This window comes from Strix aluco, chromosome 5 (genome assembly GCF_031877795.1).
Source record: "Strix aluco isolate bStrAlu1 chromosome 5, bStrAlu1.hap1, whole genome shotgun sequence".
NCBI classification, from domain to species: domain Eukaryota; kingdom Metazoa; phylum Chordata; class Aves; order Strigiformes; family Strigidae; genus Strix; species Strix aluco.
In genome coordinates this window covers 10,637,759-10,665,525 of record NC_133935.1, presented here as the reverse complement: position 1 = coordinate 10,665,525, position 27,767 = coordinate 10,637,759, and the positions used below count along the sequence as shown (strand labels likewise).

The window sequence follows — 27,767 nt, the reverse complement described above, 5'->3', positions numbered from 1 at the left end:
TTTTACCACAAATTAAGTCAGAAGCCTCAGTCCTGCAACCAGACCAAATGGCAAATCCTTCTCTCCTCACAAAACATCACTAACATGAGTTATGCTTTATGCTGGTAAAGAAGTCTGTTCACTGAGCATGGGGCTGTGGCAGACCCAGACACCCACATCATCATTTAACTGTCAGGTTTATAGCAGAAGTAAATACTCCTGACCTGCATCCATCTCTAGGTTAATACATATTCCTTCTCAGTAAAGCTAATGAGTTCATCAACAGCATACTGACAGGTGTATGTCTGTTTTGAAGATACACATACTAAAAGAGAAATAGATACTTATATACATATAGAGATATTTTCTTCTTGCTTCTGGAGGCTTTGGAAAACGATGATATAGATCAGTAACATTTTTTTCCCCCTTCAGTTTCTGGCAGCCTCCTCCAGCATACATTGATCTTGCTTTGGAAAATCCATAACTTATCATCCAAATACACAACCATTTGCCTGAAAAGCATGACTACTCTCACACTGTAATGCTAACTAGTCAGGAAGGAAAGTTATTAGCATAAACAAGATTTAAATAATAAAAAATAAAGATGAGAACTTCTGCAAGGAAAACCAATGACGTTTTATACCATTGGATTAGAATAAATGGGCTTTAAAGCAAGCATAAATTATACTTTACACATTTCAATTTACACCCTGTTAGAGAAATGTGCAGGTGATCTCAGGCCTCATTTACTTGGAAAAATTGCACTGGTTTAACTTCATCCAGTTTTCAGCTGCTGTCATTAAAGCTGTATAAAATTACTATGTTGATTTAAGAATGTTTGATTGCAATTTATCCGGTATCAAGAGGATATCTTTTCTGTCCTAAAGCAAAACATGAACGCATATCAAAATAAGCATCCACACCAATTAGTTGCACTTGCACAACCTTTTCATAGCCTTAGCACAAATGCAAATGAGAATATACTCATCATACTGCTGACTCTTCTCTGATCCTTATAACACACACCTCATTTGATTACAATAACTAGATTTTGCTCTATCCAAATCGAATTAACTGTTTGTAATATCTTCTGCATAGAAAACTTTTGCCCTAATTTATTCTAACTTGACTGTGTCTGAAACAAATAACCTTCCACACAATTAGGGAAAAAGAGGCATTTAAAAAAAAAAAAAACACACCACCATCAAAAAAAACAGCTCAGTGTTTCGTACTTGATAGTGTGGTATGGCTGCATTCTTTTTATAGTTGCTTTAAGTTTGATCTAGTAACATGACAGTAAAGCGGGGTTTTTTTTAAAAAAAAGTGGTCTATTAATTTTGCCCAAAATCAAATCATTAACAAATAATGACAGCTGTGTCAACACATATTGCTTTAAAATATATGGCCTAAGATAGAAATCTCTACTTTAATTAAATTAGTTTAAACCCCATGCATTTTGGCATAAAATCTTATGTTGATACAAATGAAAAATATGCCTGTACCAATGGGGGGGGGGGAGAAAAACACCCAGACAAAATGTCTTCCTCAATACTCAGAAGGTTGTATTACAGTTATGATCCCACCATTAAAATAGGCAAGTCTTGGGGTACTTACAGCTAAAATAATATCTGCAGAGCTGAAGATGTATGATGCATGCTCACTGAAGACAACAGAAGTCAAGAGCAGCCATGCCTGTTCCGCATTCTCTCAAGATCTTTGAATAATTGAATCAAACAGATCTGACCCTCCACATCTTAGCTACATGAGACTAGTTCCTAAGAGCTAATCAATTGATCATATTTTTTTCTGAAACGTAGCATGTAAATCTTTCACTTAGCCTCTATTTTCCAGAGAACAATCGTGTGTGCGTGAACATTTTAATTTATCTTCCTCCTAAAAATCAGAATCACCTCCCTTCAACACACCACCTTCTTTTCTTTCTGGAGATTCTGCCCATCTCCTGTAGTCTTCCAAGGATTCCATCCTCACAACATTTTAGAGCACTAAGACTTGGCAAAACCAGGATGCTAGTATTCAGCAGTTGAAAGACATTTTTTTTTTTCCTCTTTTGGGCCTGGATTTGAGAGTATGTGCATGGTATTAAACTCTTCATTTCTATTCTAATTTTCTGTTGATAAACAGATACTTTTGATAATGTTACCACCTATAATCATAAGAATACATGAGCACAAATACTAAGTGAGGTGAAGATACATGCAACATAGTCTTAATGTTTCTTAAATGTGATTATTATCTGTCTCCTCCTGCACGGCTCTCCTTTTTATGGGGCAAGCCTGTGCATCCTCTCCACAAAATCCATTACATTACACTGCACTGCAGTTATGCTGCACTTGTAACTAACTTTAGCATAACTACACTGTGTCTGGAACCTGTGAAGATTTATGGATGCACTTGACTTAGCAGTCTCCTTGAAGCTTTAACTACTTCTTGCACAAAGTTATTCACTGGGGTAAGTCTTCACAGGCACAAGTTCAAGGAACACAGGATGCAGGAATTGTGTCTTGCCAGGACATAATGCTAAAATAACGATATGCAAGTAGTGAATGACATTCAAACAGAAGAGGCAGTGAAAGTATACGTTAAAATATGACTCCTTCCTCATAACTTTGTCCATAATGTTACTAAGCAACATGAATTTGCAGGCATTCTATTGCTGCAATTACAGTGATCTCTCAGATAAAATTGGTACAGCTTCAGTCTGCAATCTAAGTAATTTCTGAACCCTATAATCAGTTTTACTGAAAGAAGGGATCAGACTATTTCATTTCACAAAGAGTAAATAGACTGTTCATTTATAGTGTTTTTCATATTCTCTGCATTTTCTAATATGAAATTAAATATGTGTTTGCCTTTGTCCTCTGTTTTCTGATATATTAAGCAGCGGATGGCCAGCCAAGAAATCTCAATAGCCTAAGGAACTGAACCATATGTTACAGAACTTACTGCACAATTGCTGGGTTAATGACAACAGTCTCATAGAAGCACAGCATAAATACCATCAGTGATGGAACCACTGGCAGGTCATTCTGTAGACTGCCAAACAGTATGATGTCCAAATGAATCTGCTGACCAAACATGGCAAGGTGAATTATATATGGTAATCAGCATAAAGCAAGAGCACCATAAAGCCAATCAGCCTGTTTATTCTGGGAACTTCTTACTGATAAAAATTGTACACAGAAGAAATACGGCATTACAGCCACCCAGTGTGTCACTGCACCATCTGGCAAGCTCGTGATGTGTATCTTGCATGAATTAAAGACTACAAACATTTTTTGACCAGCCTGCCAGGAAACACCATCACTCTAAATCAATGATTATTCACCCCACCTGAAGGACCTTACATTTCTAGTCTACCCTTAGTTTCCAGTGTGTACAATTGAAGAATTTCTCACAGAAATCCATTTTTGGCAACTAACTGAAGGTACCTTCATGCCTCCTCTAGATCAAATTTACAAAAATTGAAACAGCTACAAAACTTCTTGTGCATTTCAGCAGAATTCAGAATCAGCATGATAACACTTACAGAATAGTACATCAAACTATGACAGATCTCTATCATTGCAGTGTAACATACATCTTTGAGTGACAAAATTATAAAATAAGACCTTAGAGACTTGATCATGCACATCTGAAGTCAACAGGAGTTTTGCCTCTATTTCAGTGGGAAGGAGTCAAGAGTTAACTACTATAGGCAATGTTTCCAGAACTGTTAAAAGCTTAGCAGTTCTCACTTAATAACAACAATAATGAGGAATTGCTGGGTGCAGATTGAATTTGAAGTCTCGCTTAAGATTTGCTTCTCATGTCCTACTGAGCACCAATATCTTTTGAAAATCTGGATGCCTATTGGTAGATCTAAATTCAGGTAATAGGTCCCTTTGAAATTCTGCTCCAAGATGTACACTAAAACGTATTACAGTTTATTTACACACCATTCTTAAAACACAAGCTACTCAGAAAAATCTAAAGCCATAGAGACACATTCGCTCTTAAAAATCTACTGCCAAATCTTAAAGAGTTCATTATTTTCATGATTGATAATTTCAGCACATCATCCACTGCATTCTGCTGCTTCTTTAAAACAGTGGTATATTTAGCATTGCTAATAATAAAAACTCACAGCAAGAAGCGTTCACCTCTTTAAAAGAGTGTAGGTCTTGTAGCTGGAGAACTTCTGAATCATTTGGTACAAAACAAGTTTCAACATATCGCTTTTGACTGTTCCTGTCTTTTGGGAGAATGCAGAAGGTTCACTCCCCCCTCTCTCCCCTGTAGCTTTAATGAGCCTAACTCAGGCATGACAGCATTTTATCTTACACAGCATCTTGTCAGATCTAAAGTCTATTTTTTTATCCTGAATTTTATTATTTTGTTACATAATCATTCCTACAGGTATTTTCACAACCTGTTACCTGTTGGATACAAGCAGAATTAGGGGGGGAGGGGGGGGGGGATATCACAATTATATAAAATTCTCAAAACTACTTCTTTATATACAACCCTCCAAATACATATCATAGCTCTGGATAAATAACATAGAGGTATAACAGCTTAATTGTAGCATCCATCAGTATCAGATTGTTGACAATTACCTGTGACTCAAAGAAAAACTGCAGTCTTTCCATCTGTCATAGTAGTTCTCATACACTCTAAAAGTCATTTTGTTTTCAGAAGTACCGAGTTACAAGTGCATGCTGACTTGCTACCTCTCCGCTACGACTGACTAAAAGATACCTTACAAAAACAACCCTCTCATAAACCTTTTTTACAACTTTCATTCAACACATAGCTATAGTCTAAGCAGTATCATACCCTATAGCTAAGTTTGTGCAGCCGACTCATCACCTAGCTAGAATACTCTCATCCTACCAACAGCATTTATCTTAGGAGATGCACCCTTTCTCCTATTAAATATACCATCCTACTTCACACAGAACACTCAAGAGGTGGACTAGATTAGATCTGGATAGACTAGATTAGACTACAGAAGGATTCATATGCTGACAAGGAAACAATTTTCAACACTCTTGTCACCAAATAAACCACACACTTTTCACAAAGGCTGAGAAAAAGCTCCTAAGACATAAGGACAGCGAGGCAGCTATGGATGCAAACAAGAGACACCAAGAGACTGAACAAAGAGCCAAATGAGTTAGCACTTACAATGATTGAGAAATGCCAGGCTAAAAGCACATCGGAAAAGTAGCTGGGCACGTAATCCTGAGTGTTCAAACACCAGATGTTCTCACTCACCCCTGTTAAACCTGTTACCCTTTGCATGCAATAATTAAATCATTTGCCCCAGAAACAGAAAGGATGGTCTAACATCGTAGAAAAGTTTTGTGACTAGTGCACTCTAGAATCAAGAAACCAAGTCCAGTGTAGAAAAGTAACACCCTAGAGAAAAAGAGCTTTGTCCTGATCAATACTTCATTTCTTTTTCATTATATTATCCTGTAGCTCATTTACCAAGCTGCTCATGCTATCTGGCACTTTTACATTGATGAAAGTACAAGGGGTCACTAGAGTTTTCTGAATTCACACCATAGTAGCAGTAAGAAGAGAAAGATTTCATACTTGTTTGCACAGCTAGAACATCTAAAAGCTAGGATGTGTCACTACCCCCTAACTCAAAGCATGAAATACTGTTTCAGAGTCAAAACCCTAAGCACACAAAGAAACTCTAACTACCTCGAGCAGCCTGCAACCTTTCTTCTCTACAAAATCTTTGTTATCATCATCATCCATCCCCCAGACTTCAGCTGCCAGTGTTCAAGCTATACTCTGATATGGCACAGCTGTATAACCTGGGTCAGGGTCCTGTGAGAACAGCTGTGAGAAGCCTTATCTGTGCCTCCACCCACACACCTTTCACCCTTTGGCTCCCGAGCTGCATTTAACCTCAGGCCTGTCCCTTAGTCCTCATATGGTCTGTGCTCTAAGTATACCCAGCTTGGCCAAGGTGACTGCCTAGCTAGAGTCAGATCCACCTGGTCAATGTGGACTATCATCATTCAAAATCTAGCAAGGAAAAAATTGTGGTTTCATCCTTAAAATACATTTCACAGTCCCAATAGAAGGAACTTACTTCTTTTTAAATTTATTTAGACATACAGGTTTTACATTGATATAAACCTGGACTTCACAAACCAATTACACAAGAAAATATTCTCCCTTACCCCAAGAAAGCTCAAAGACTTTTTTCTAATTAACATTTTTCTGTATCTCTTTTCCAGGTATGTTCAGTTTGACCTAACATATAAGAAACAAAAGCCAGAGATAACAAATCAATTATACCTCCAGCTATTCACTGAGATCCTAGCACTCGTTTCTGTACAGTCAACAGGTCTAGAGTTCACAGGCTACTGCAGGTTACTTATGATGTCTCTGAATGGAGGAATAAGGGCCGTTTCTCCTGACACAAACAAAAGTTGCTGAAAGATTGTCTATTAACCTTCTCTGGCAGTACTGCAAAAAGCCTCTTTCTGAGAGATGAGAGAAGTCATGACACATTTGCAAGAGGGTGGCAATTTGCATAACTACCGAAAAAAAAAAAAATCCCTATGAAAAGAGAAATACTTATTTTAAATACATGCATGCACGCATATATATGTGCAAAGAATAGTTGAAATATTTGAGAAATGGCTCTTTCCAGTCTTAATGTCTCTTTATGGGGATGAACATGTAACGGTAATGCAAAAAGGAGGATAGGATGATAAAACTTTTCTTAAACGTAGCCAGAACAACAAATGTAACCCAGCCTCTTGCACGTAAAGACCTGGCCGGGGTGATCTCTTGAAAGGACAAGCTCCCTACAGGCCGCCAGGGCGAGCTCTCGCCCAGCAAATCCAGCCCCAGCCCTGCAGCTCCGCAGCTCCGCCGCTTCGGTCCTTCCCTCCTCCCGTGCTTTCAAGCAGAGGAGGGAAAAAAAGCCCCACGTTATTTAAAGCTTAATGCCTTTCCTTCCGAGCTTTTTGTATCTTCCTGCCTCGGTTCTTGAGCAAAACATGAGTGCCAGTGCACAGAAATGGTGTTTCCCAAGGGTATGTTCAGATCTGTCAGTCAACTTTGTGGACCCAGACTCGACTCTGAAAACTTTTAGCATCCACTTGAGTGATAAGAAAGCTGGCTAAACACTCAGGAACAAGCTGGAAGCTAAACCGACACGTCTGGGTGATGCTATGCAAATACTCACGCTGCCACAGCTGCTCTGCACCCTGAGTCTGGCTTAGCCGTGGTGACCTGCACCAGCCGAAGGTCTGACACCTCCTTACCAGCAGTGCTTCTGCTGCCAGGGCTTCCCAGTTGCCATCTTCGGTGGGGGGGAAGCAGAAGTGATACTCTTTACACCACGGGTTTGCTGGGCCCATTTTGCTGCAGGTGTCGGCAAGCTCCTCTTCAGTTAACAAAGATGAGCCCTCTTCCACAAGTAGAGTATTTGAACATTTTAGCTTTTCTCTCCTTCTCTATACTAACACTTCAGCCCAGCATAGCATGGGAGCATGTGCTTAACTTCAGCGATGTGAATAGTTTCCTTGATTTTTAATTGAAACGTGCCCTGCCGGAGTTGACCCCCTAAATCCAAGCATGCACCACAAGGCAGAAGCTGCTGTGAAACCAAAGGGAGCTCATAGTGGATGTTACCGCTTGTGCACTCGCTGTGACCAGCCATTTCAAGCTATGACTTTCTTCAGCCTTGGAGAATAGTTACTAGAGATCAGAATAAGGCTTAGCTATTTGGAGAAGAGTGATATTCCCTGTGATATGTTTTTTATTCTTAGCCACAGAAATATGTTGCTGCAGGTGCAGATTTGCAGTGATACTGAAACTTACAGTGGTTTTAGTATTTTAAGAGTCTGGGAGGTTTTTACAATGATCAAAACATGGTTATTTTAGCTGTGCAAAGCTTCATCTAGTTACAATTCTTCACCTTAACAGATTTTGCCCTTTATGCTAGGCTCCTTAAAATCCATTCCCTCCTGTCAATTCCTCTATTCTGGGAATACAGAGCATTAAACTTCAAGGGACACCTTGCAGACTTCAAAAATACTTGACAGGGGTGGGGGGGAAACCCCTCAGATTACTGACTTTTCGTTAACAGTGCCAGCAGCAGTGCAATCACCAGTCTCAGGAGGAATGGGATAAAGCTGACTAAAGGCCAAATATTACCTGAAGAACAAACCTTTTCTTCCAAACTTAGAGCAGAGCAGAAATTAAAATTAAAAGTACTGGAAGTATGACACTGATGTTTAAGTCACTATTTAACATTTTTTTAAATGGTTGCTAGAAATATAAAATGGCAAAAGACACAGATGAAGGGGTTTTCCTAATGTGATTTTGATGGTGGTGTGAACAGTCGTAATGCTGAAAGAAACATTTATACCAAAAGTGCTTGCTGAAGGAACAGTTTAGACCCCAGTCCTTTAGATGTTTAAACACCAGCTCCGACCACGTGTAGCATGCTGTTGTGGTTTGAATCCAGCCAGCAGCCAAACACCACACAGCTGCTCGCTCACCCTCCCAACGCCCAGGGGATGGGGAAAGCAATTGGACCAGTAAAGGGAGACTCACAGGTTGAGATAAAAAGTTTAATAATTGCTATAAAATAAAACAATAATAGAAAGTACAAATGAGTAATGCACGATGCGACTGCTCACCACCCGCCAACCGATACCCAGCCCGCTCCTGGCTAGCAATCCCAAAATACCAAAATCCTGCACTCACAATTCCGGAAGGGAGAGCGAACCCCCTCCTTACTGGCTGCCCCTCCTTTATATACGGAGCATGATGTTACACGATAGGGAATATTCCCTTGGCCAATTTGGGTCCAGTGCTCTGGTTGTTCCCCCTCCCAGCTTCTTGTACACCTGCGCATGGACAGGACATGGGGAGTTGGAGAGCCCTTGGTCTCTTAGCAACAACCGTAAACATCAGTGTATTATCTACATTCTTCTCATGCCAAATCCCTACTGAATCCAAAACACAGCACTATTCTAACTACTAAGAAGAAAAATTAACTCTATCACAGCTGAAACCAGGACACATACCTAAGACCAGTGAATCTTTCATCAGACTCATAGGACTTGCATATCAGTACAAGTACTATGTCTCCCGCAAGTGTAATGTCTGCAAAATTTGGCATTTCAGTTCCTACAAGATGCTTTGGACCTCCTGCAAATTCCTGAATCTGAAATTCACAGAACATTATCACTCACCTCTAGTTCCCTCTTCAGATATATGGGTCCAAAATTGCTGTCTCCAAAATGCTTCTCCATCAGTTACCTAGCCTTGAAACCACCTGTCAACATCTCAGTTTTCATTCTGAAGTTTCCCAAGCACTGAAAGTCTCTTTTCTGGTACTGCAAACACTTATTGTGTCAAGTAGTGACAAACCTAGCTCATTCCTGACCTTCACAGAACAAACTTCCCTCCACCTTCCATGCCAGAGTTATTTTGGTCCAGAAAAGAAGCCCAGAGCATACCTAGATCAAGTTTCAAAAAAAGGTGAAGACTGACACCTCCCTTCAAAAACCAGCTGGTATTCATATTATTTCTATCCAATGACTCAGTGATTAAAATATTAATCCAAGCTGAGAGAAACTTCCATTCAATTCATTCTCTACTTTAGGATATTCACCCTCACATCTCTCACCACCCTGAATGGAGATCTAAAACTGGTGGCAAAAAGGAAGAAAATGTTGAAAACGTACTGATAACTTGCAACATGTTTCACTGCACTTGTTCCACTTTTTGTGATGAATGATGAAGGACTGATTTCACTGAACATTATAGTGCCCAAGGCTCCCTGTGGATCTGGTTCTGACTATGTTCTACAGCCACTGCAGTCAGGCCCCTAGGGATCCCAATTATTCAAGCTGATGAAGCTCACATAAAACATATGTAGTTCCTAAGAATGGCCATCTCGGATCAGCCCAGTATCTTGTCTCCGGCAGTAGCCAACCATAGATGCCCTGGAAAGAACAGAGGACAAGAAAAGAACAAATCAATAAAAGCCCAGACTGTTCCTGCTCGTGTTACTTAGCTCACTATTCATCTGCTTGACTTAATTGGCTTTTTCATAAGTAAACAAAGAGGATTTGTCTCCATATTAAGACCAACAAAATTTTAAAAATTAAAATAAAGCAAAGGATTTCTCAAGTCTTTATATAAAATGAATGATGCTCTGTCATACTAGAACTTCTCAGGATCTGGTCAGTGGGGGTACCAATGCTGTTTCATATGCTTCATTATTTTTTCTCCCTTCTGTTTCTCAGGAAACTAGAAGTAAAATAGGTAAAGTGAGAGCACTGATAGTACTGTAACAATTAAAAAGCAATGTTCCAATTTAGTGTCATTGTTAAGAGTGATCTGTGCATTGATAAGCAAGTTTTGGTAGTTGCAGAATACTTTGTCATGCTCAGAGGTTACCAAAGTCTGGTGTGTGTGTATGGATATATATATATATGGTTGGACTGGGCTTTGAGCAACCTGGTCTAGTGGGAGGTGTCCCTGCCCATGGCAGGGGGGTTGGGACTAGATGACCTTCAGGGTCTCTTCCAACCCAAACCATTCTATGATTCTATGACTCTAAATACATCCTGTATCCACTACCTACATACTTAGTCTCAGAACTATTAATCTCCACCAAAGAGAGATTCCAGCTGTATTCTAGTTTTAAGAGCTGAGAATCCTAATAAAAGGATTAACTTTTTCATTCCTGTACTGTGAAAGGCTATGCAGCCAAATATTCTACAGCTTCATATACAAACATCTTTAGACCTGTTTCTTTGAATCTTTTATTCTTTTCAAAGAAACTATAAACACCTTCCACTAGACCAGGTTGCTCAAAGCCCCGTCCAACCTGGCCTTGAACACTGCCAGGGAGGGGGCAGCCACAGCTTCTCTGGGCAACCTGTGCCAGTGTCTCACCACCCTCACAGTAAAGAATTTCTTTGTTAGATCTAATCTGAATCCACCCTCTTTCAGCTGAAAACCCTTATCCCTTGTCCTATCCCTACACCCCCTGACAGAGTCCCTCCCCATCTTTCCTACAGCCTGTTTAAGTACTAGAAGGCTGCTATAAGGTCTCCCCGGAGCCTTCTCTTCTCCAGGCTGAACAACCCCAACTCTTTCAGCCTGTCCTCACAGCGGAGGTGCTCCAGCCCCTGATCATCTTTGTGGCCTCCTCTGGACCCACTCCAACAGATCTATGTCTTTCTTATACTGGAGGCCCCAGAACTGGACACAGTACTGCAGGTGGGCTTTCATAAGAGCAAAGGAGAGGGAGAGAATCACCTCCCTCAACCTGCTGGTCACACTGCTCTTGATGCAGCCAGGATATAGTTGGCTTTCTGGGCTGTAAGCGCACATTGATGGCTCACAGTCAGTTTTCTAACCGCTACTACTCCCAAGCTCTTCTCCGCAGGGCTGCTCTCAATCTGCTCACCACCCAGCCTGCATTTGTGCTTGGGATTGCCCTGACCCACGTGCAGGACCTTGCATTTGGCCTTGTTGAACTTCATCAGGTTTGCACGGTCCCACCTCTCAAGCCTGTCCAGGTCCCTCTGGATGGCACATTCCTTCCCTCCAGCATGTTGACCACATCACACAGCTTGGTGTCATTGGCAAACTTGCTGAGGGTGCACTCGATCCCACTGTCCATGTCTCCAACAAAGATGTTAAACAGCACTCATCCCAGCACCAACCCCTGAGGAACGCCACTTGTCACTGCTCTCCACTTGGACATTGAGCCATTGACCGCAACTCTGAGTGCGACCATCCAGCCAATTCCTTATCCACCGAGTGGTCCATCCATCAAATCCACATCTCTCCAATTTAGAGACAAGGATGTCTGTGGGAGACATTGGCCTGTCAGCCTTGCACAGCCTCTGAGAAATAGCTAGGCTTTGATGAAAAACAGGCCTTGGAAGAAAGATAAGAAACTGCTGAGTTGTGCCAAGGTGGCAGGGAAAAACAACGGACAGCTGCAACACTGAACTGGGAAAAGCACTAAACTGTGAGAAGTTACTGCCACGAGAAGAGCGCGTGAATAAGAAGGTGATTGGTCTGCACAGCGCGTGTTAGAGTGGTCTTATGCTGATAGGAGAAAAGGTTGACAGCTGTCTAATTGCTGATTTGTTAACTATGAAGTAAGAGCTTTACCGACAGCATCCGAGAGCATAAGTATGTACCATTGTAACAATAAACTCTCTTTTTCCTTCTGGACTTCATGGAGAGTCCGTGCCTCAGTTGCCACAGATGTCATGCGAGACAGTTGTCAAAAGCTTTGCACAAATCCAGGTAGATGACCTCAGTTGCTCTTCCCTTATCCACCAACGCTGTAACTCTGTTGTAGAAGGCCATCAAATTTGTCAGGCATGATTTGCTGTTAGAGAAGCCATGTTGGCTGTCACCAGTCACCTCCTTATTTTCCATGTGCCCTAGCATAGTTTCCAGGAGGATCCGCTCCATGATCTTACCAGGCACAGAGGTGAGACTGATGGGACTGTAGTTCCCCACATCCTCTTTATTTCCCTTTTTCTCCTAACCAGAAAAAGGTTGAAGTCAAAACATGGTATTTTAATCAACAGAAATTCTTGATAAAAAGAGAGCAGGTAAGCATAATTCATAGCATTGTCTTTTAGTAAAGCTGTCTGTACTGTTTACAAACAATAGTATTTTAATCTTGCTTGTATGTAGTCACTGTTAAAATTTTCTAATATTTGGATAATCAGCTTGAAAAGCCAGCTAATGGCAGCATTTTTTTTGTTTCACATTCACACTCAGTCCCAAATATTGTAGAAAGTCTTAAATAAGCGGATATGTCTTCAATTTGTGCTGTACGTACAATATTTAGTCCCTGAAGCAGACACTGCAGAAGAAGGGAATATTAACTCCCAATGTATTGTTTTATAAAGATACAAATGAAGCTCAAATTACAGAGAATGCAGTTGAGTAGTTCTTCATATTTCCGATGCATTATCACGTAAGAAAGATGGGACTCAATTTGGTGGTACAAACTTTAGACTGCATTAATTATTCTCAAATAAAACCACTTACACTTCTTTATCAAAACCAGGATGACAGTAAATGGCTAATTAGCAGTGACACAGATTACAGCATTTTTATTATCCATGAACAAAAATGAAACTTGCATCAGTTACAGATTTCAATGACTATGTATTAAAAGAGGTAATATTCTGACAATGCAAACTCATTGTTTAGTTTTATGGCTTCCTTTCATTTGCACCTAAGTACAAGGTCTTTGTCCTGTGCAATTTACATCCCAGGCTCAGTCCACCACCATTAAAACCAGGATATCACCTTCTCCAAGCCATAAACTCCTGCTCTTTACCATGCTCTAGTCTGGTGCATCCTGGACCTGATATAAGCTGATTTAACTACAGAATGTATTGCTGGGCTAGAGAGTTAAATCAGCTCAGGAAAGAGTGAAAGGAGGACTGTCTCTCTATTACAGATGGAGTCTAGGCAAATTAGCTGGCTAATTTAGCTGGTTAAGTCAAATACCCACAGTCGAGTCATATGAACTCCTCACAGTTTATCTCTACAGCTATTTCTGGCGAGGTAATACTTCTTGCTAGTTACAACTTACAGTTGGAATCATGCGGCATGCTTCAGTGGGTTGACTCCCCCGCCGACACATGGATGAGCTGATAAAGTTGCGTTCAGAGGACTGGAGAGGGGCTTGCTCTGCTGTTTGCATGGAACACGCTACCTGTATTCTGTTTCTCTTATCACCACATGCCGCTGAATTTTTAGGTAACAGAGCAAATACAGCACTTAAATACGCAATTTCAATCATTATGCGTACAATCCTCAAAGTGTATCTAATTGCTTCACAGAACCCTTTAATGTAGCTAAATTGCTGAAGAACTATTACCTTGTAATGGTTACACCTTTCCTTTGGTATTAAATCCTGAAGGTGATACTCAGACTTCTTTTGAATGGCAGTCATAGTGCAACTAAGATCTTAAAAACTCCCTTAAGTTTTTTTAAGCAGAAATGAAGCTGAAATTAATACATTTTTAGTGGAAATTCTGCTTAGATTTGCTTAAAACATTGACAGTGGTATTTGACAATATGTTCATAGTTTTAACATAGATAAAAGGAAGTATTTTTAGAAGTTTAATATTCAAAGAAGATATTTTCTTCAATTGCCAACCTCCTCGTAAACAGATCAGACTTTCTTTGTGAGAGCATAAGTGCTCAGCTGCCTCATTCTTGCCTATCAATTTTGTCCTGAGTAATCCATCTGGGCTTTCATGAGAGCAAACAGTACAATCTACATAAAGCAAGCAGTGCTGCTAACAACATTACACTTCTTACTAGTCTGACCTCTAAATTCAAAGCACAAAACACAGGTTTATCAGGTTTCATATCTCCTTCAAAAGCAACATTCTACTTTGTATAATCATAAGAGCAAAGTAACCAGTAAAATTTGGATCCCACCAAACAGTCTAAACTCTCTGTTGGTTTAGCATCGCTGATAACAGAATTGGTTTGCATTCCTACTATTCCAGTTACTGAAGAAAAAAAGATTGTCACGAAACATTATATTTTCCCACTGTCAGCAAAATGACTGCTAAACCAGAACTGCCATAAAAACCTGTTAATGAAAGAATTCTACAAGATGGAGACAAATTTGCTCAGTGAATCAATGTCCCTCAAATACCTGTTCACAGTCATAGAGCAACATATCTCACTCTGGGAATCATACAGACATAATTAGGAAATCAAATCCTGAAACCGCTTGTGAGTTTTAGAAGCAAACAAATTTTCTCTGCTTAGACGCCTGAATAACTAAAATGTATTTTCAATTTTCAATTAAGTAAGACTTTGGAAAATGATTCTCCAAGTTCAAACAGGTCTCCACAAATACCTCACACATTTTTTTAGTTACAACCCTGACACTGATCTCTCATAACTTATTTTTTACGGTCATTGTCACATATGTTTTGGAAGAGTAACTGTCCTTCTTATTTCTCTTATTTTTGTGATCAGTGAAGCAGCAACTTCTGAAGAACAGCTATTGAAACTGCAAATCATACAAAAAAGCTTCATGATTATTTTTAAATAAGTCACAATCAAATCTTGGCTTCATTAAGAAGATCCCAAAGATAACCATTATCTACTGTAATACAGAGGCTTCTTCCCAATTCTATAAACTTTAATTATCAGTAGGACAGGTACAACACTGGGTTTTGAGGCCAAAAGAAAAAAAATTTATCTGGCCCATTGTATAACTGAAGATGACAAGCCTATTTTTGCCAACACTTTTAGCTACTGATAGGCTAACTTCAGTGTTTGTGAAGTCATAAACACAGTGAGGGGTTTTCTTTTTTTTCGTACTGAACATCTCAGATCAATAGCTTTCACATACATTCCTCTCCAAGAACAGAGTTCATTAAATCATTGCTTGCCAGGTATTTTTCTTCCCAATCTAATGTTGAACACTGTAAGACAAAACAGGTGACTGGCACATGAAAGCCAGGGCAGACTTTTTCAGGAAAGCGAGGGGAGCTGTAAGATATTTTAAGTGGCTTATTAACATATAAAATAAGTGTATTATATTTAATCACTTGTCAGCTTTCAGGACTTTCAGGACAGTGATGCACTGCTGAATTTGCACACAGCATGTTTCATTTTACAAACTGCAATCCCTGAAAGTGACATCAGGATGGGAACTTCCCATCTCCTGAGCATCGGGCCCTACCTTTTACTGTTCCACAAACACTAGTTCCTTTCCACACTGACCTTCCCTGACAGGGGCACTGGAGGAGCAGTTTGCGAGCGCATTCCCTGGTGCCCTCACACCAGCAGGCGCATGGAGGCAGCTGCTGGAGCCCCCACTCCACAGGGGGTAGGAAGGACCGCTGAGGATAAACAAGAGCCCCAAGGGGGCGCTAATAAGCTCACTGGAGGATGATCGCCCTGATGAGGCCTGGATAGCTGGAAGACATAGAGACCTGCTAAGCACACAGCTTGCTCTTTCTTCCATCACCACTGACAGGCCCCACAGATGAGGCCGCGGGGAGGCTCGGCTGAAGCCAGCCGGCCTCTCTCACGGCCGTGTGAGGCACTAGACATAGTGGGAAGAGAGAGCCAAGCGATGGGCAACAAGAACAACGAATGAGCCACCTCGGGCCCTGAACACCTGGCGGAGGGGGAGGTCCCTGTCATGGCGCCCGCACCGCGGCGGCAGGGGGCGCCGCGTGCCCCGCCGGGCCGGACTGCAGCTCCCAGCATGCAACGCGGCGCGGCGGCGCATGCGCCTACCGCCGGCCTGGCGCCCGCTGCGCGCCGGGGGAGGCGGTGGAGGGAGCCCCAGCCGCCGGGGCGGAGGGGGCGGACCCGCCAGCGCCCCCCGAGCCTGGTGCTGCTCCCGCCGCTCGGCCGCACTGTTTGTGCTCGCCCTACCCATAACTCTCCGCTCCTCTTTGGCACCCGGGGGTGCGGCGGGCCGCGACGACCGGAAGCGGTTGCTATAGCAACCGCCTCCCCGGTAAACATCCTGGGTGCCCCCGGAAGCGGTCGGAGCCGGCCTCCCATGTGCAGATCGTCCTTACCGCTCCCGGACGCGGCCGCCGCGACTGCGGCCCACGTGGCCTCGGCGTTACACGTTAACGGGTAACTCATTACCCCGAGGGGCCGTGCAGGTGTAACCCCTCCGCGGAGCGATTGGCCCAGCGCCCCTCGGCCCGGCCAATCGGCGCCGGCCACGCTCCGTCCGCAGGAAACCGCACATGGAAAGCCACGATTGGCGGCGGCAGCTGCAGGCCCCTCCCTCGCGGGCTCCCCATTGGCTGCGTGTTTGGCGTGGTACGCGCCAATTGGCCAGCCGCGGAGCGGCTCCACCCACCCCCTAGCGCCCCGCGTTGATAAGGCGGAGGGGGAGGGCCGCGGCCGCGCCAGCGGGCTCGACGGTGGCGCGGGGAGGGGGCTGTGGCCGGCTCGGGAGCGCGGGGCAGGGACGCCTGGGGCCGTTCTCTTCTGCGACCGTAGCCCACCTCGCCATGAAGTCGGTGTGGGGGCTCGCTCTGGCGTGCACACTGCTCCTGGCCGGTAAGTGCCCGCGGGCTTCTAGAACCTTCTGGCGGGTGGAGGGGGGGCGGGTGTTGGGGGCCGGTGTCTCGGCCAGCAGCTCCCCTTCCCCCCATTTTCGTTAGAGTAAGGGGGAAAGATGCCGACGAGAAGTGGGGTGGAGCCTTCGGTGTCTGGGGTGTGGGGGGACCACTCATTCTGCCCCGTCGCCGCTTTTCTCCGTGAGGGTGTACCGAGCGGAGGGAGAAAGCGGTGCCCGGGCTCCGGCCTTGCTGTGCCCGAGCTGCTGCCGGCGCCGCTCTCCCGGGAGCGGGGCGGGGGGAGGGGAACGGGGACCGTACGTCTAACGCGGCTCATGCGCCGTCATGGGCGGGGGGGGGGGGGGGGGGGGGTCCGTCCCCTTCCCCCATCTCTGCCGTCTCCGGTTGGGCTGAGCTTTCCTCGGGGATGGGGTGGGGGGGGGAACAGAACTGAACCTCAAACCGGGGAGAGGAGTAAGCGGAGAAGTTCGGCAGTTTGTAGTGGGGATCGGTCTCAGATCGTTGGATTCCTTGTTTTCCCAGTGTCGGTTAGAGCTGATGAGGTGGATGTAGATGGGACCGTGGAAGATGACTTGGGTAAAAGCAGAGAAGGGTCTCGAACAGATGATGAAGTTGTTCAGAGGTTAGTACCTGGGGTTCTGGGTAAGGTATTTTGGAAACACTAAGGCTTTCTCTTGCTTTTGAAGGGTCAGTTCGAGCATCAGTAATGCCTAAAGTCTCAGCAAATGGCGGGGGGGGAAACGCCATTCAAAGGAGAGATCTAGTCAGCTGGGAGAAATATTTCTGGAAAAGACTGGTTTTTTCTAAACAGAAATGAGCTTGAGAACTTGGATTCAAAAATATTTGACTTGGTTTTGTCTAATATCAACAGTTACATAAAATCTCATACATTAATAGGGGCTAACTCTTGCGTGTGGTAAATTGTCGGTTTAGTGCCTGTTGATGAGTGAGGTATACACCACATGCTGAGAATTACAGTGGCTTAAACATACCTATATTCTTCCCTGAGTTTCTTTTTTAGGAAAAAAGTCTTGCAAGCATGGCTTTTTCACTCAGGTTTTAGGTTAAGGTAATGCAGTTGAGGATAGATGCTGTTGCACTTACCTCATTTGATCATGTAACTTTTGGACCGTGCCAGTGATTATTGTTCAAACTAGACTATTATTGCTGTTGCTAGATGATAAAATTAGTGATACTGTTTGTGCACAAGACTACTTGACAGGTTTTCCTTGTCCTAACAGAGAGGAAGAAGCTATCCAACTAGATGGCCTAAATGCATCCCAGATCAAAGAAATCAGAGAAAAATCTGAGAAGTTTGCATTTCAAGCAGAAGTGAACAGAATGATGAAACTTATTATCAATTCTTTATACAAAAATAAAGAGGTTAGTGCCTTTATCAGTAGAACGTGTTAGAACTGTTTGTGTGTGTTCTGGAATTCCTGACTACTGGTTTCTGTTTCAGATTTTCCTGAGGGAACTTATTTCAAATGCTTCGGATGCTTTAGATAAGATACGGTTAATATCCTTAACTGATGAAAATGCTCTTGCTGGTAATGAGGAACTTACAGTCAAAATCAAGGTAAGAAGCATTAGGTGCAATCATCTCTTACGGAGGAGTGGTGGGAGAAATGTAAAAACATAGTACATCATTAAATCTAAATTTTTGGCTTAATACTGATGCAAATACAAGCTAGAACCACATCAGGACCCTTCAATTTATTAAAACTACTCTTCTTTTAATGGTGAAAACATATTTCTGATTCTACAAAGTATAGCTGAAGTATTGAAATACTTCAAAGGTAAGTCTTATTTCTGTAGTTACTGCAAATTTGATCTATTGTAGCCAGGCACGTTTGAATTTGAGTAGCTGCTACTCTACTTACCACTCTTCTGTGGCAGTGTATTATGTATTAAGATTCAAAGTGAAGTCAAATTGCATCTTTTTTTTTTTTCAGTGTGATAAAGAGAAGAACATGCTCCATGTTACAGATACAGGCATTGGCATGACGAAGGAGGAGTTAGTTAAAAACCTGGGTACTATTGCAAAGTCTGGTACAAGTGAATTCTTAAACAAGATGACTGAAATGCAGGATGATAGCCAGTCAACATCTGAGTTAATTGGCCAGTTTGGTGTTGGCTTTTATTCTGCTTTCTTAGTAGCTGACAGAGTTATTGTCACATCAAAACACAACAATGATACTCAACACATCTGGGAGTCGGATTCAAATGAATTCTCAGTAATTAATGACCCAAGAGGAAACACTTTAGGACGTGGCACAACCATAACGTAAGTATTAAGTTTCTTTGGATTTAAAAGGAAAAACCTGTATAGGTACGCTTTGCTGATTGGAATATGTGGATGACTTTAGCATTGTGATTCATACATTGTTTGATTCCTGTAATACAGCTTTTTTCAGTTTAATAGAAACATATAAACTACTATCTTTCCACACTTATTTTGGATGCAGTGAACATAGTTTGCTTCACATTCCATTAGATGAACGAAGAAAACCATGAGCATCTTGACAACTAACTGTCAGCAAGTAATTCCAGACAGTTCAGCTGCCTGCAGACTCACTCAGTTCCTCAACACAACTGTGGCCCATTTAAACCTATGCAGGGGCTGTAGAGCTTCCTCTTGGAAACTGGCTGCTGTTTATATACCAGTGAGACTAGAGGTAGTTTGACAGTCCCATTTTCACTGCTTACATGAGCAGATACATTTATCTGGTCTGGGTTTAGAGGACTTCTTCCTGAAGAAGGCACTTGGTATGAAAAAGTTCACCTCGATGCTCTAGTTCCAAGTAAAGCCATTGAGAGTGCATCAAGGTCCTGGTAAGTATCAATATGATTAAAGGTTTTCATTTAGACTTCTGAATGTTGTGTTCTGCCTCAATTGTTGAAAACAATTGCCTCTTCTCATTGGAGCAGTTTAGTAGGGATTGTATTTTTGATACTTGGAGCTGAACTGCTAAAAGCTCACTTGTGTAAATTTGCTATAGCTGCAACAGTAGGAAAATGCATCTCCTCATGCAAAACTGTTTTAAAATACTTGTCCAGAACCTTGACCAAAGGTTTTTTATTTTCTTTAGCCTTGTCTTGAAGGAGGAAGCATCTGATTATCTTGAGCTGGATACCGTTAAAAATCTGGTGAAGAAATACTCACAGTTCATAAACTTTCCCATATATGTGTGGAGCAGCAAGGTAAGGATGTTCAGCTGAGCATTGCACAGCATGAGCTTTGGTTCTGAGAACTGTCTGGCCAGATCTTTCAGGAAGGATGAGGATATATTAAAGAACTTGTCTAATTTCTAAAATTCTTCAGTTCCTGACTCTTCCAGCTAGTATTTTACTAGTTACTTGTTCTCCAAAAGTTAGTGTGTAGCTAAAATCACATACTTTCAAGGAACTTGGTTTTATTCTGATTCAACGTTACCAAAGGAGGAGGACTGTGCTATTTACTAAGAAAGATCTTTCTTCCACTGCCTTTGGTAGGTGGAGGCTCTGATAAGCTTTCAAGCAGGGCCATGGTTAGTGTTCTGAAAATAGGGCAGCATTTTAACTTCTGATACTTTCTTGGTGTGGCACTAACTTAAAATTACCCAGGTCTCTGATTAGCGTTGTGTAAAGCTACAGAAAACTTAAATTTGAGTACAGTAATCTTCTGGTGTATTGAAGGAAAACATGTATTCATGAAAAGTGCAACTAAAAAAACAGTTACCTATAGAGAAATGCTTGCAATAGGCAAATAGCACAAGTTAAACTAGTGCTCTGAGAGATTAAGCGGTTTTCTAGTATTCTCTCACATATGTGTTGTGAAGCCAAGCAGTCCAAGTCCTCACTTTTAATTGTCTCTTTAGACAGAGACTGTTGAAGAACCCATTGAAGAGGAGGAAGCAAAGGAGAAAGAAGAAACAGATGATGATGAAGCTGCAGTTGAAGAGGAGGAGGATGAGAAGAAACCAAAAACGAAGAAGGTAAGCTTTGTGAGACTTGGGGTTTTGTAACTCATGTCAAATGGTTCAGCAATTTTCATAAGTAGTCTTCCAGAGATGCACTTGAGTAGTGTGTGTGTGTGCTTTTAAACAGCAGTTAGACATCTTGTCAGGAAATAAGATTGTAAACAAAACAGACTCGGTTGAAATCATGGACATGACTGACAGCAGCCTTGTGAGGCAGTGGTCCCAGAACTAATTATAAATACTTGAATGACCTGTTTGAAATGGTAATGGACTTCAGTAATCTGACACTGACTATTTTAAATTGAGTATACTCTGCTGGAAAGCTTTTTTCAGAATGGCCCTAGAAGAGAAATAGTGATACTCAGTGAATGTGTTAAGTGTACATAGGACACACTGTAGTGTAGACTTTTGTTCCCATGCGTTCCACTAATGTGTGTACTTGAACGAGAATATCTAGGCCATTGCATAATGTATTTTATAAATTAGAAAGAGCATGTATTTTTCGACATGCTATTTTATGACTTAGCCTCAATGGAGTGTCTTTAACTGACTCAACCTGAAGTAAAGAAGGAGTCTTTATTATACTGTGGTGTTTATATATTTAGGTTGAAAAGACTGTCTGGGATTGGGAGCTCATGAATGACATAAAACCAATCTGGCAGAGACCATCAAAAGAAGTTGAAGAAGATGAATACAAAGCTTTTTACAAAACTTTTTCCAAGGTAAGCTCTGAGCCTCAAGATTGTTCCAAAGGAAGAGATTTGCTATAGTATCCCTTGCTATGGAAACAAAACTAAGCGCTTATAGTATGGGCTATTTCTGAAATAAAAATTAATTGCTGTCAGTAGATAGACTGAGTTGCAGAAAGCCTAGGAGGAGGTATAGCATCTCAGGAGTTAATCTTTTTTCCAGAGAGAAGGTACGGCCACACAAGTGTTGAATGGCCTAGGTTTGAGAAGTAATATATTCCAGTTCATGTGGAGCTTACTGGTGCATTTAAATGTTGACAGGGAAACTTTCATTTAGTCTGGTGGTGCTTGTGTTGTACATGGTGGAAGAAAGAGGAAGATACGGCTTCCTAGAAACAACACTGTCTTTATGTGTAAATACAGTGTAATGTGTTACTTGGGAGCCTCTTACTGTGCTCTCATGACACTGTATTGGTTATGATGCTGTTGGTAACATTTTGGTAGTTGGCTTGTAAAAATAGCAAAAATAATTTAAAAAAACCCATAATTCCAGACTGGTAGGTCTCAAGGAAGGTTACTTCTACATGAGTAATTCAGCTGAACATGGAGCTTTTGTCTCCATAATAGATTCTAACAAAAGATGGTTAGTTTAATTGTAAAATAATTGCACTTATTTGTTATTACTGGAAATGTATTAACATGCTGATAATTTCCCCATGTCAATTAAAAGAATTCTCTCTTCACAGGAACACGATGATCCAATGGCTTACATCCACTTCACTGCTGAAGGGGAAGTAACTTTCAAATCTATCTTGTTTGTTCCTAATTCTGCTCCACGTGGCCTGTTTGATGAATATGGATCCAAAAAAAGTGATTTCATTAAGGTAGGACAAGCAAGTGTGTGGGTATGGTTTCATGTCAATAAAAAAAGACAAAAAAACACCACAAACATAACCTGGTTGCTGTTTTCTCTTGTAATCCAGCTGTATGTTCGAAGAGTGTTCATCACTGATGACTTCCATGACATGATGCCCAAATACCTGAACTTTGTTAAGGGTGTTGTAAGTATTAGAAGTCTTACTTGCATTTTATTTATTTTTTTTTAATCTTCAAGTACTGTTAGCTATACTTAAGAAGTTTCTTCCTCAATTAGGTGGATTCTGATGATCTTCCTTTGAATGTGTCTCGTGAAACACTTCAGCAGCATAAATTGTTAAAGGTAAGCTAATTGATCTTAAGTTCCTTCATTGTAAACACATAGTAGTAGCAAGATTTAGAAGAATAATGGCCTGATTAATTTTATTTTATATAAGGACTGTGAAATTATAGGAAACCCCCACACTGCTGTTTTCAGACTACTACTGTTCACTTTAAATCAGGGACACTTAAGTGTCTTGAATCCGTCCTTCGCAGTGGGGTTGAATTGAGGGTTCTTTCAAGTGCTTGTTCTTGTAACTTGGTATTGCTGCTTTTTTTAGGTGATTAGAAAGAAACTTGTTCGCAAAACTCTTGATATGATCAAGAAAATTGCAGAAGAAAAATACAATGACACATTCTGGAAAGAGTTTGGTACTAATGTAAAGCTTGGAGTTATTGAGGATCACTCCAACCGTACACGACTGGCTAAACTTCTTCGCTTCCAGTCTTCCCATCATGAAAGTAACCTGACAAGCCTTGACCAATATGTGGAAAGAATGAAAGAGAAGCAAGATAAAATTTATTTCATGGCAGGTGCCAGCAGAAAGGAGGTATGTGAGTGTGGAAGAAAGAGGGGAAGGGGAAAAAAATACTATGCCTCCTAGTTAAAATGGTGCCATAAACATTGTGAACTGTTTATTTGCTGTAAACATGGAGGCTCCATGCTTACATTGCTACTGCAGTTCCGTTTTTCTTGTACCAACATTTGTTTTGAATAGTTGTGCGAGTTTCAGTAGCTGCTGGTACCAATGTGATTAAATTGACATCTGATCTGTTTTGTCATCTTAGGCTGAGTCCTCACCATTTGTTGAGCGTCTTCTGAAAAAGGGCTATGAAGTGATCTATCTGACTGAACCTGTAGATGAATACTGTATTCAGGCTTTGCCAGAGTTTGATGGCAAGAGGTTTCAGAATGTAGCAAAAGAAGGAGTTAAGTTTGAAGAAAGTGAAAAGTCCAAGGAGAGTCGGGAAGCCTTGGAAAAGGAATTTGAACCACTCTTAAACTGGATGAAAGACAAGGCTCTGAAAGACAAGGTACAATGTTATGCTATATGTAATGTATATTTGTAAATGCTGTTGTACTTGCTACAACACACCTTGCAGATTATTTGAGCATAAACTTGAGTAGCTTCTGTCTTTCTGTGGATAAATATGTTGTTTAATACCTTTATTTCAGGAAGATAATGAGTTAGAATATCATCTTGGAGCCTTGAGAAAGTACTGAAGTGACAGAAAATTTCAGTTACTTACTTTATTCCCTTTGTAAGCTATTAGCTCTGTGAACTAACATGAAGGTGCTTTTTTTCCCACAGATTGAGAAAGCTGTGCTATCCCAACGTTTAACCCAGTCTCCATGTGCTCTTGTGGCTAGTCAGTATGGTTGGTCTGGTAACATGGAAAGAATCATGAAGGCTCAAGCTTACCAAACTGGGAAGGATATATCTACAAAGTAAGTTTTCAGTTATGTAGAAGCAGACATGAAATGTAGTTGATGGCCTCTCTTCCCTCTCGTTCAGATGATCCTTCATATTTTTAAGGTCACTTATAACCAGCTTGCAGTCTCATGATAGTCTTACATTGTTGTTTCAAAGCCCAGTGTGTAAAACTGCCTGGTGAGCAAAACTGTTTGCTGTCATTTAGTGACAAGAGAAGATGAATTGTCTTGGTAACTTGAATGCTTTTTAGGGTTAAGCTAGTATTAAAGTGGGGCAGGGGGAGGAATACACTTGTTCCTGTGGCTATAATCAATATTCCTGGGTTTAAAGATGCAGCTGTGTCCTGTACTTCAAAACTTAGTGATGTAACTTCTTTTCTTTTCAGTTACTATGCTAGTCAAAAGAAGACATTTGAAATTAACCCCAGGCATCCACTGATCAAGGACATGCTGAGGCGAGTCAAGGTAAAGAAATAACAGTAGTGAAATCCTGACTACTTGGCTGCATACAACCTAGTTAACAGTTCTGATTGGTGTTTTTTTTCATGCTCTTCCACATTAGGAAAATGAAGATGACAAAACAGTTTCAGATCTTGCAGTGGTACTGTTTGAAACTGCAACTTTAAGATCAGGATATATGTTACCAGACACTAAGGAATATGGAGACAGAATAGAAAGGATGCTTCGTTTAAGTTTGAACATTGACCTGGATGCACAGGTTAGTTTGTCTTCAACTTGGGGCTGATAATTGACTTCTGCTGCCACATCTTAAAAAGCAGATACTTGACAGACTTGCATAAAATGAAGTGTATCCAGCTTCCTGCATTTGGGTGGGCCAACAGGAGCCCAGTTCAAGTACCTGGGTGTACTTCATGCTCATGTCCTCTCTTCTGCTCTTCTTTCCTTTTGCTTGAGATTCTGCTCTTTCATTGTGCTTCTCAAGAATTGTCCTTAAGTGGTGTGTCTATGGGAGTAAATTAGGGGCCAAAAACACATGTGCCCATCACATTAATGGAGAAATTCATAAGTTGGTATAAATAATAGGGGTTTTATAATTCTGTGCAAGAACTTATGGGTATCTTGCTGGAGGAGAGATGATTAGTGTGTCAATGCTAAACAGAATTTGCTTTCTCCTTCAGTAGCCTGGGGCAAATGTTAGGAACCAATAGTGAATACTTCCATAACCTGTATTTAGGTAGTCTGCAACTAGTAAACATCCTAAGCAAATAAAGCAAATTGCTTGTGACCTTCCTACAGGTGGAGGAGGAACCTGAAGAGCCTGAAGATGCAGCTGAGGAGGCAGAGCAAGATGAAGAGGAGGTGGATGCTGATGCTGAAGACAGTGAAACACAGAAGGTAAGGTCTTAAGTTTGATTCTTCTTGCCAATATTTATGTGCAGTTTTGTCTGTGGTGCTTCCTGGCAACAAACTTGATCACTTTGCCTTTCATGACACTAGTTTTTAGTGTGAGGTTTACCAAGCTTTCCTTGGAGGGGAAAAAAATGCAGCGCAGATGACACTCCTTATCAAACTATATTGTAAGAAGAAAACACTAGATATGTTCAAGGCTGGAGCTAAATTTTCAGAGATTGTAACAGAGTGCCCTATGGCAAGAAGGTGGCAGCAAATCCTCTACAGTGAACTCAATGTTACCTGTATTTCCATAGCTTATGGACACATTGACAAATTGGCAAGAGTATCGTTTCAGATGCATACAACAGTACAGACTTGGAACAGCACTACAAACAACACTACCTCTAAACAGTTAACTGTTGTCTGAAGTCAGCCTTCGCTTTAGCTAGTGTCTGCAGTTTTCATGATGTCTTTATAGATACACTGAACTCTTCCAATACCACAGTTTATTGATAACTTTTGAAGTTATTACGAGGTCCCAAGTGGACCTGCTTTCTCAGGTTGCTTTTGGAAGAGTCCTGCAAGATTGTAACTGGCACAAATACAATGTTTAAGAGATGTACTTGTCTACTGTTAAATGTCAGATTACCTAAGAATAAATTTGAGAAACAATGCTTACTGTACTATAGCAACATAATTTTGATGCCATTGCTATTGTGTTTCCATAGCAGTATAACCTGCAGTGACAGTAATACATTATAACAAAGCAAAGTTATGTTCTACTTGTTGGATTAGCACACTTGCAGGTTAAGGTTTCTGACTACTGACTGGAAAGCAGATGTGCTCCCTAGCTTGGCAAGTAAATAGGGCTATTAACAGCACTAATACTATGCCTGAAAGTTAGCTTAGGAAGCATTAAAGATAAAATGGTACACTAGATCTGCTGCTGATGTCTGAGCAGACTGAAAACAGTTACTTTTTTTACTCTTAATATCAAAGGCTTCATGTGCCATCGTTTGAACGGAAGTTTGACTTTCACAACTCCTTAAAAAGTTGTATTACTTAGAGCTTTGGAAAGCGTCAGCAGTACTTGAGTTCAGTTCTTCTGGGACAGCTCTTGTAACCTTTTCCACTTCCAAAAAGCAACATTCTGATTGTCTCTTTGTCTCCACAGGAATCCACAGATGTGAAAGATGAACTGTAAGCTGCACTCAACTACCGTCCTGCATTGGGGGCTTAGGAGGGAATGTGAAATAGATTGTTTTGGTTTTTTCCACTGTAAAATGCTGAGGGATGGTATGGGGTTTAAGGGTGAAGGAGGATTTTTTTTAAGTTCACTTTTCTAAAAACATTCCTCATGAATGTAAATTTGTATTATTTAACTGACTTGGTGTAAAATCTTGTCATGTACAAAATAAAATGTTCCCAAACACCAATAATTCTAAATTTATATACAGTAAGCTCATCTTGTGGGCTAGTACAAAGAAATGAAGGGATTGTCTTGAGTGTTCAGGTCCTTTGTACAACAGGCAGTTTGCAGTACTTGTGCCTTTTCACACTGGCACAGCAACACTTAACTGTGTAACATATGCCTAGGGTTGGGTTTTGTGTTAAACCTGCTGTGCTGTTTAGCCAAAATAGATGTGGTATCTGAGAGCTGTGCTGAACTTAGTAGTTGAAATAAGTATTCAAGAAGTTGTGTCTACTGACATCTTAAGAAAGATGAGATAGGGCATTTAAAAATGGCATGAGAACTGAAGACCAGCCAGCTTGCACTGCACTGTATGGAACTTGACTCCACTGTCCACAATAGGCAGTGGTAGCTTTTACATTTCACAAAAATCACCTTTGACTAAATCTGTGAACAACACCAACCTGAAGTGGCTTATTGTTTCTGAGCTCATGCCATCCTCCATGGTATTTGGTAACCCTGCCTTTCACAGGTCCTGCTTTTCTACAGTTGGGCTTTTTTGTAAAGGCAGAAGCACTTGCCTCTTATTCCTTAAAGCTGTTCCTAAACTTTTTC

At 41.3% G+C, this 27,767-nt stretch overlaps 1 protein-coding gene across 1 annotated transcript; it reads left to right on the top strand.

Annotated features, from left to right (window-relative positions):
• Window positions 1-16,883: 16,883 nt before the first annotated feature.
• HSP90B1 (heat shock protein 90 beta family member 1) lies at window positions 16,884-27,180 on the top strand. The gene is made up of 18 exons (XM_074825917.1): window positions 16,884-17,085; window positions 17,628-17,727; window positions 18,347-18,488; window positions 18,568-18,684; window positions 19,061-19,392; window positions 20,198-20,309; window positions 20,966-21,082; window positions 21,673-21,789; window positions 22,503-22,640; window positions 22,740-22,817; window positions 22,910-22,975; window positions 23,235-23,504; window positions 23,743-23,988; window positions 24,267-24,403; window positions 24,775-24,853; window positions 24,951-25,106; window positions 25,646-25,744; window positions 26,916-27,180. Exons 1-18 carry the CDS (start codon window positions 17,037-17,039, stop codon window positions 26,943-26,945), a joined length of 2,385 nt encoding a protein of 794 aa, XP_074682018.1. The 5' UTR covers window positions 16,884-17,036; the 3' UTR covers window positions 26,946-27,180.
• The last annotated feature ends 587 nt before the right edge of the window (window positions 27,181-27,767 follow it).

Coding starts and splice junctions, on each gene's coding strand:
- HSP90B1 (XM_074825917.1), top strand. CDS start 17,037: ATGAAGTCGGTGTGGGGGCTCGCTCTGGCGTGCACACTGCTCCTGGCC. Junction 21,083..21,672: donor AGAAACCAAAAACGAAGAAG/GTAAGCTTTGTG, acceptor TTATATATTTAG/GTTGAAAAGACTGTCTGGGA. Junction 22,976..23,234: donor AGCAGCATAAATTGTTAAAG/GTAAGCTAATTG, acceptor TGCTTTTTTTAG/GTGATTAGAAAGAAACTTGT.